The 10,105-nt window shown below is 35.0% G+C and overlaps 1 protein-coding gene across 1 annotated transcript; it reads left to right on the top strand.

Annotated features, from left to right (window-relative positions):
* The first annotated feature begins 551 nt into the window (after positions 1-551).
* Positions 552-3,201, top strand: LOC139893251 (low affinity inorganic phosphate transporter 1-like). Its single transcript, XM_071876404.1, has 2 exons — positions 552-602; positions 1,418-3,201. The coding sequence occupies exon 2, from the start codon at positions 1,448-1,450 to the stop codon at positions 3,047-3,049; it is 1,602 nt and encodes a 533-aa protein (XP_071732505.1). The 5' UTR covers positions 552-602; positions 1,418-1,447; the 3' UTR covers positions 3,050-3,201.
* The last annotated feature ends 6,904 nt before the right edge of the window (positions 3,202-10,105 follow it).

Here is a 10,105-nt window from a genome sequence, read left to right on the forward strand (position 1 = left end):
ATTTTAGGTAGTTAATGAAATAAAATTGATTTATTAGTTAATAGGAATAGAGAATCATTTTGGACCATTAAATTTAGGGATGGTCATTTTTTGATCAAAGGGTTAAAAAGAAAGTTTTAGAAATAATTATTACGAATAGGTGATAAGTATTCCGTCGTCATGTATAAGGTGATTAAATTAAATAAATTAACTTAAAATTAAAGTAAAATTAATTTAATTAATAAAGAGATATATTAGAATATAGTTATTACGGAGTATAATAATAATTAATAATACATTAAATTAAATAAATACATTATCTTTTTGTAATCAACACCTCATAGATGGGAATAGATTGATCATTAGTTATTTCTAAGTAATAAAATAAGCAAGCTCAGCGTTAACTTGATTTTATAGATTAGACGACTAGAGAAGCAATGTGAGGCGCTGACTTGAGCGAAGAAGAGTATATGCCATAAAATGCTTCAAGATTGTTCAGTGTCATGCCTCTTTAAATACCCCATGACTTGAACTCTCTCAGTTATAATCAAGTTTATAACCTCCATTTCTTCATTCAATTCTCTCCCTAAAAGAAATTTTTTTTGGGCTACCCTCTTTACAAGGTAAACATTAGCTCTATCTTTTCATCATGCATACGTTAGCCTTTCGTGTATCAATTTATTGAGAAAAAATCACTCGAACAACAACTAAGTTGGCATTTATAATTGTACTGAACGATTTGTTGTTTAAACTTTATATATATATATATATATATATATATATATATATATATATATATATATATATATATATATATATATTTAAGCTTGGTTTAGCGATTATATTAACACAATTTTTCTTAATTGATGATGTTCTAAAACAGTTTATAATTCGATAAATTTTTTATTATTCACATATTTATCGACAAGTGTGGTCGCCAATACTTTGATTATAGTCCAAAGATACGTTTGTTCTATGTATTAAACTTTTTGATTGTTTTATTCATATACATTCACATGCATGCAGCCTTTTAGTTTAGTTAAGCAACAAAAAGAAAAGAAGAAAAAGAGAGTACTAAAAGTCAAAAGTCTTTGGTCCGGCCGTTGATTAATGTGATCATTTGTGACACCCGGCTAATATTAAATTTTCTAATCTCATTTAATAATCATCTTTGACCAATTCTTAGTACAAATATAATTTAATTATACTTATTATATTTTAAATAATAGTAATATACGTAGTAATAACGTACAGTAGATGATATGACACATTGGGTAGATATATTATTTTAAAAAGTAAATTAATTATTAATTAATAAATTAATAATTAGCGTAAAATCCTGTTTGTCAAATACGGAGTATCATTATACTAACATGTAAGTTTTCATGTCCCTTTTATTGGGTTTTCATTAATTCATTTTGCTCTAATTGTTTTTCAGGCGCAACAGTTTTGCTAGAAAAGTGTAGCCATGGCTCGAGAGCAACTACAAGTGCTTAGTGCACTTGATTCGGCTAAGACCCAATTGTACCACTTCACGGCCATCGTGATCGCTGGTATGGGTTTCTTCACGGACGCCTACGATCTTTTCGCTATTTCTCTTGTAACCAAATTACTTGGTCGTATTTACTACCACAAAGATGGTGCACCCAAACCAGGAACCCTTCCCCCTGGTGTAGCCTCATCGGTTACTGGTGTTGCCCTTGTAGGAACGCTATGCGGTCAGCTCTTCTTTGGGTGGCTCGGAGATAAAATGGGTCGTAAACGAGTCTATGGTATGACTTTGGCCCTCATGGTCGTATGCTCACTAGCATCGGGCCTCTCTTTTGGGAAGGAAGCTAAAGGTGTGATGGCGACTCTTTGTTTCTTTAGGTTTTGGCTCGGGTTTGGTATTGGTGGTGACTATCCACTTTCGGCTACAATTATGTCTGAATATGCTAACAAGAAAACTCGTGGTGCGTTTATTGCTGCGGTTTTTGCTATGCAAGGTTTTGGGATTTTGGCTAGCGGAGTGGTAGCATTAATCACCTCGGCCTCTTTTGACCACGCGTTTAATGCTCCCTCCTATGCGACGGACCCAATAAAGTCTACAGTCCCACAAGCGGACTATGTCTGGCGAATAATTCTCATGTTTGGGGCAATTCCTGCCGCCCTGACATACTATTGGCGTATGAAGATGCCTGAAACCGCACGTTACACGGCTTTGGTAGCGAAAAATGCTAAACAAGCCGCAGAAGATATGGGTCGAGTCCTACATGTTGAGATAGCTGCCGATGAGCAAAAGCTTGAGCAAATCGAGTCCCATAACCAATTCAGTTTGTTTTCTAGAGAATTCCTTCGTCGCCACGGGCTTCATTTACTAGGAACATGCTCCACGTGGTTTTTACTCGACATCGCTTTCTACTCAAATAACCTCTTCCAAAAAGATGTTTTCTCCGCAATTGGGTGGATCCCTAGTGCGGCTAAAATGAGTGCTACCGGTGAGGTTTTCAAAGTAGCAAAAGCCCAAACGATTATTGCACTTTGCAGTACTGTCCCCGGATACTGGTTTACAGTCGCTTTCATTGATATTATCGGCCGCTTTACGATCCAACTCATGGGATTCTTTTTCATGACTGTTTTCATGTTTGCGCTCGCAATTCCATACCACCACTGGACCTTACACGAAAATCGTATCGGATTCGTGGTCATGTACTCATTAACTTTCTTTTTTTCCAACTTCGGACCTAACGCCACCACTTTCGTGGTCCCCGCTGAAATCTTCCCAGCAAGACTACGGTCAACCTGTCATGGTATCTCTGCAGCTGCTGGGAAAGCGGGGGCCATCGTTGGTGCCTACGGGTTCCTCTACGCTTCTCAAAGCACCGACCCAAAGAAGACTGATGCAGGGTACCCTCCGGGTATTGGAATCAGGTACACTCTCATTGTCCTGGGTGCGATCAATTTCTTAGGAATGACATTTACATTTTTAGTCCCAGAAGCTAAAGGCAGATCACTTGAAGAAATGTCCGGGGAAAATGAAGAAGAAATGGAGACCACCCCTAACACAACGCACCGAACTGTACCTGTTTGATGACTAGCATAAAATAATTGTTCCTACACAACAACCACGGGTTATTTAAATAATGCTTACTTGTGTATGTTTATTACGTGCGTATAGTTGCTTTGTGAGTGTTGTAAAGATTCTAAAAAAGGCGACTATTTGAATCTTGTTAATGATTCAAAGATGGCATTAGCTTATGATATGTATCTATATTTAGATAAGCGAATGTAATTAGGATTATAGATAGCCTCCAAGTCTAGCTTATCTAGTCCTACATGTTTGTTTAATGGTTGCTTCCCATTCATGATACAACAGATACACTATATATTGGCTTACATATGGGCCAAGCCCTACAATATACATCTGGGCCAATGCAAAAAAAAAAAAAAAAAAAAAATACTTTGCTAACACTATATTGTAAAAAAATTTGTTAGATATGTTTGTATATATATGACATATTGGAATGAGAAAGGCAATCATTAAAAAAATTGGCCAAAAAAATTACGAAAATGCACTTGTAAATCACAATTTCTTTTGCACTTAGGTGAATTAAATTTGCATTTTGCTACTGGCCAGTAGCTAATCGTAAATGCCTTTGGCAAATGGGGATCAAGATTTCGATCCGTAAACTTTGAAAGATCACACCTTTTGATTCGTATTTTCGATTTAGTCATAATTTTTTTAAATGTGTATCTTTTCTCGATACCTATTTGTTTTTATTAAATTGGACTTTTTTGCTCAGTTGGTCCCTCTATTATACCTCAAATCGCTAACAGCGTCCCTCGGTTTTTAATTTGGCAATCAGCGTCCCTGAGTTATTTTGATTTGGCAATTCGCGTCCTTCCGTCAACTGAACATCCAAATCGAACGTTAACTCCCATCACGTGAGTTAAACGTGATGGGTATTTTTTGTATTTAAATCATCCAAACGGGTTTGGTCCCACACTTTCATCCACCTCTTTTCCCTCTCTTCTCCATTGAAATCCTAGATCTTATCCATACCGTATAAATCAAAAATTGGAGCAAAAAATCATTAACAATGGAATGCTGGTGTGGTCGGCCATGTGTAATTCGAATTTCTGGCACTGATTCTAACCCTGGACGTCGATTTTATACTTGTGCAAAAAAGGTAAGAATGTTTATGTTGATTCGAATTTTATGAAGTAATTACCAAGATGTTACCATTTCATGTTTCTGTTGTTGTTCAGATCACAAGGTGCGAGTTCTTTGCTTGGTATGATCCTCCAAATACAATGAATGCCCTAGCTGCACTTATGAATGCCAAATTTGAAGCTGATGAAAAGCTTAAAATGCAGAAAAAGAGAGACGAATTGGAAGATTATGTTATACTTAGCTGGATTGTGTTTGTTATTTATTATTTCATTCATTGAAATTGTGGTGTAGTTTGTTTGTTTTGTGGAATTATGTATTCTGTACTTTGTAGAATGGTAATGGTAATGGAATGAAGATTTGTAATGTACTTTGTTCAATTTTGCATTTGTTTTTATCTGTATTTTAGTAATCAAAAAGCACAACACAATACAATACATTGTAACTAAAGTGATACAAACAAGTCACCTAAAATTAGCAAACTGCAGAATACATTACATTGTACCAAAAGTCATACAAACAACATAAACATTATCAAATGTCAAACATTGTACCAAAAGACAACATAGTACCAGTTACCAAATGTGATACCCAGAAACCACCAACATTGTACCAAAGTGCATAAAGTTACCAAAAGACAACAACACACCATAACAAAATACCAACATTGTACCAAACTGCATAACAAGTTTTAACTAAACATAAAACACATGATAAAAAACAAACCACCACCAACATTCACATCTTCTTCTTCCCTTTTCCAACTGCCATTGTCTTCTTTAAAGGAGATTTTTTTTTCTTGAACCAACTTTTTTGTCCACTTGTTCTCCACATTCCCACTTATTTTCATCTCACCTGTACAACCTCTCTTATTGTGTCCATAAGTACATGTGCAACACTTCTTTAACTTACCTATACATATTAACAAAATAAGTAGCATATTAATTGAAATAGTACCATCTATAATTAATAAATAAGATGAACATAGTTTCCATATCCACAACAATTGCATGCTTACAAGGTATTCCTGTTAGTTCTCACTTTATACAAGCACATGACCTAGTCTCCATATCCACAACATATTGATTAAATTTTTCACTCACTTGGTACCTATGATTTCCACCCCATAGACAGTACACTGGTGAGCCTCAGATTTGATTTTCTCAAACAATTTGGTGGCTGCATGTGTTAAAGGACCATTAGTCTTGGAAATGTTGATCTTTATGTTGGTTACTAACCAACAAAGTTAAGTATGATGCTTAACCAAAGAATATGTTTTGATGATGAAACATACATATGCATAAGTGATGATCGACATCTTAACATAAAACACGCAAGGTCACTAATCCATACTTGATCTTGCAAATGACCAAGTCAAACAAAACTTAAAGAATGAAAATAAAGGTTAGCAAAGTACACGGTCATAGTACGGTCGACCGCATACCCAGCCGTAGAAGCCCAGACTGAATTGCAACGCAGTTTTGTGAAAACAAGTTGCACGGTCACCACCACGGTCAACGGCAGTGCGACCACAGTTTTCTCTGTCACCATTTTGACCAAATTTAGTTTGACTAGTTCCCGACATCTATAATTCATGAAACCTTTCTCAACATGCTTAGAATAGATGTCCTCTCCATACTCAATTGAGTTTTGGTCATAAAAACACTAGTCTTGGTTAATTACGCTTAATTACATCTTAATGAAAAATTAACCATGATTAGGCATAACACATAAGTGTTAATCAACAAATTGTGATCTTAAAACTTATCTAGATATCCTTAGTATGAACACCAAGTACCAACACACTTAAGCTAATGTCATTAGAACATTAATTACCATTAAAGATGACTTAGTAATTAATTAAGGCTAAATGAAGAACAATGCTTTCAAGTGTAACAAGTAAAGACTTGTAATCCTAAAATACACTTAAATATATTTAGGATGGTCACCAAGTCTCAACTAGAGATTGCTCTTCCCTTGTGCACGTGTTAGACATTAATGTGTGCTTACACATTAATCATGCAATATGTTATATTGCAAGTAAGCTTGCTAAAAGCTTAAACTATAGTGCTGTGCAAATATCTATATGATTGATTTTAGAATAACGATCTCTTGCTATGTGTGAGTATCACTTACTACTTTCTACTATGTTTAATACTCATCAATTTACCAACTTGATTAATATGCTTGCTATGTGCTTACTAGTTACAATACTAGGATTCAAGTAACTAGTCTACTCCAATCAATTAAGTGTAAAATGGTTCCCAAAAGAATAATGGTCAATAATCTATTTGGTCTTGTCTAAGTAACACATTGTGATTACTTGTCAAAGTATGACTTAACATTGATGTCTTTACACACTTAATGTTATTTTAGAAAGACATCATTCAATTAATCTCCACTAAATCTTAAAATGAATATGACTTGTGATTAATTGAAACAAGGAAGTTAATGACATGTTGACTAGTCCTTAAGATTGAACCAAATGCATTAATGAGCCTAACTAAATCTTGACCAAAACTGAGATTACCCAAAATGTCAATCAAGACACTTCTCCAAGAATGTTGGGTTTACCACATTTGAAGTGTTATATCATTTTCACTTAACAAGACCAAATCTCACACACTTAATGCATGTAGTACTTGTATAGGATATTGGGTTTCTTTTGCAGGTGCTAGATTGTAACGACCCAACCCGTTAACCAACTAAAAACACAGCATAATTTTTTTTAACTGGGCATACCAGATGGGGTGCGCGGCGCGCACACCCACCTGTGCGCGGCGCGCACAGGCCTGGCAGCCCGCTGTCCAAAAATTCCGTTTCACGCGAAAAGATCTTCGACTTTCCGACACTTTTAGACCAAACGCTTTTCACAACATTTTATATTAGTTAAAACTAACACGTTCCAATAATAAAATGAGTTTTACGAGACCGGGCCCACATCGGCCGTTTTACGACTTTCGTACAAAATACAAGTTTTCGACCACATGATTTTTAACACAAAATAAAGATCGAGCATGGCGATTGGGAATACGCTACCCAATCCTAATCAATCCAAAAGCAAGATCTTCTAAAGCAACTATGCAAATCCACTAGTCCCCACGCTTACCCGAGCCACCGCCTCCATGCAAATCTATAAAAATATAAACAACGAGAGGGTAAGCTAATGCTTAGTGAGTGAGAATATACTACATACATATATATATGCATAAAATGGATACGCCACACAAATAATCAACTACCGCATACCGAAACATCCAAGCATAAAGGCAAGCTAGTCTAAGCATACCGTACGATCACTAGGCAACGAGCTAAAGATACATCAACTAACATAAGTTCACCAACGATGATGTGAACAACGCCAAATAGCTACACCTGGAGGGTTAGCTACATCACAACAATACATCAAATATATATATAACAATTTGTATATAAACGCCCAAGGTTAACCCCTTAACCCAATACCGAAAACCAAATACCACAATGAAGATTGGCCGAACAACCCGAGCCTTAGTGAATTCGCACAACCCGATATTCACTTCTTCACCAATTCAACAACCGAGGTTGGCCGAACTACCCGAGCCTTAGTGAATTCGCACAACCCGAGATTCACTACCTCATCACAATATGACCGAACAACCCGAGTCATCATGAATCCGCACTACCCGAGATTCACTACCCAAAATATTATGAATACGAGCAAACCAATATTCATTTTCCACACTATAACCCACGCCGTCGGGGTTATAACTCCAAATCACAATCCATGTGATATCGTACACACAAGTGTGCAACTCGCCAACGGTGGTCAACCAAAACGCACAACCGTGCCAATTGGACCTATTACACAAGTCCATAAAATTCACCTATATGTGAAGTGAGCTCTATAACTGAGAACCACTTTGAAATGTCCCGTTCTTATTGATTAAAAACGTTCCATATTAATTGATTTCGTTGCGAGGTTTTGACCTCTATATGAGACGTTTTTCAAAGACTGCATTCATTTTAAAACAAACTGAAATGTCCCGTTCTTATTGATTAAAAACGTTCCATATTAATTGATTTCGTTGCGAGGTTTTGACCTCTATATGAGACGTTTTTCAAAGACTGCATTCATTTTAAAACAAACCATAACCTTTATTTCATCAATAAAGGTTTAAAAAGCTTTACGTAGATTATCAAATAATGATAATCTAAAATATCATGTTTACACACGACCATTACATAATGGTTTACAATACAAATATGTTACAAAAAAATAAGTTTCTTGAATGCAGTTTTTACACAATATCATACAAGGATGGACTCCAAATCTCGTCCTTATTTAAGTATGCGACAGCGGAAGCTCTTAATAATCACCTGAGAATAAACATGCTTAAAACGTCAACAAAAATGTTGGTGAGTTATAGGTTTAACCTATATATATCAAATCATAATAATAGACCACAAGATTTCATATTTCAATACACATCCCATACATAGAGATAAAAATCATTCATATGGTGAACACCTGGTAACCGACATTAACAAGATGCATATATAAGAATATCCCCATCATTCGGGGACACCCTTCGGATATGATATAAATTTCGAAGTACTAAAGCATCCGGTACTTTGGATGGGGTTTGTTAAGCCCAATAGATCTATCTTTAGGATTCGCGTCAATTAGGGTGTCTGTTCCCTAATTCTTAGATTACCAGACTTAATAAAAAGGGGCATATTCGATTTCGATAATTCAACCATAGAATGTAGTTTCACGTACTTGTGTCTATTTTGTAAATCATTTATAAAACCTGCATGTATTCTCATCCCAAAAATATTAGATTTTAAAAGTGGGACTATAACTCACTTTCACCGATTTTTACTTCGTCGGGAAGTAAGACTTGGCCACTGGTTGATTCACGAACCTATAACAATATATACATATATATCAAAGTATGTTCAAAATATATTTACAACACTTTTAATATATTTTGATGTTTTAAGTTTATTAAGTCAGCTGTCCTCGTTAGTAACCTACAACTAGTTGTCCACAGTTAGATGTACAGAAATAAATCGATAAATATTATCTTGAATCAATCCACGACCCAGTGTATACGTATCTCAGTATTGATCACAACTCAAACTATATATATTTTGGAATCAACCTTAACCCTGTATAGCTAACTCCAACATTCACATATAGAGTGTCTATGGTTGTTCCGAAATATATATAGATGTGTCGACATGATAGGTTGAAACATTGTATACGTGTCTATGGTATCTCAAGATTACATAATATACAATACAAGTTGATTAAGTTATGGTTGGAATAGATTTGTTACCAATTTTCACGTAGCTAAAATGAGAAAAATTATCCAATCTTGTTTTACCCATAACTTCTTCATTTTAAATCCGTTTTGAGTGAATCAAATTGCTATGGTTTCATATTGAAATCTATTTTATGAATCTAAACAGAAAAAGTATAGGTTTATAGTCGGAAAAATAAGTTACAAGTCGTTTTTGTAAGGGTAGTCATTTCAGTCGAAAGAACGACGTCTAGATGACCATTTTAGAAAACATACTTCCACTTTGAGTTTAACCATAATTTTTGGATATAGTTTCATGTTCATAATAAAAATCATTTTCGCAGAATAACAACTTTTAAATCAAAGTTTATCATAGTTTTTAATTAACTAACCCAAAACAGCCCGCGGTGTTACTACGACGGCGTAAATCCGGTTTTACGGTGTTTTTCGTGTTTCCAGGTTTTAAATCATTAAGTTAGCATATCATATAGATATAGAACATGTGTTTAGTTGATTTTAAAAGTCAAGTTAGAAGGATTAACTTTTGTTTGCGAACAAGTTTAGAATTAACTAAACTATGTTCTAGTGATTACAAGTTTAAACCTTCGAACAAGATAGCTTTATATGTATGAATTGAATGATGTTATGAACATCATTACTACCTTAAGTTCCTTGGATAAACCTACTG

Source organism: Rutidosis leptorrhynchoides, chromosome 2 (assembly GCF_046630445.1).
Source record: "Rutidosis leptorrhynchoides isolate AG116_Rl617_1_P2 chromosome 2, CSIRO_AGI_Rlap_v1, whole genome shotgun sequence".
Classification (NCBI taxonomy): Eukaryota; Viridiplantae; Streptophyta; class Magnoliopsida; order Asterales; family Asteraceae; genus Rutidosis; species Rutidosis leptorrhynchoides.

Excerpts from the sequence above, each read along its gene's own strand:
- LOC139893251 (XM_071876404.1), top strand. The coding sequence starts at position 1,448 with ATGGCTCGAGAGCAACTACAAGTGCTTAGTGCACTTGATTCGGCTAAG.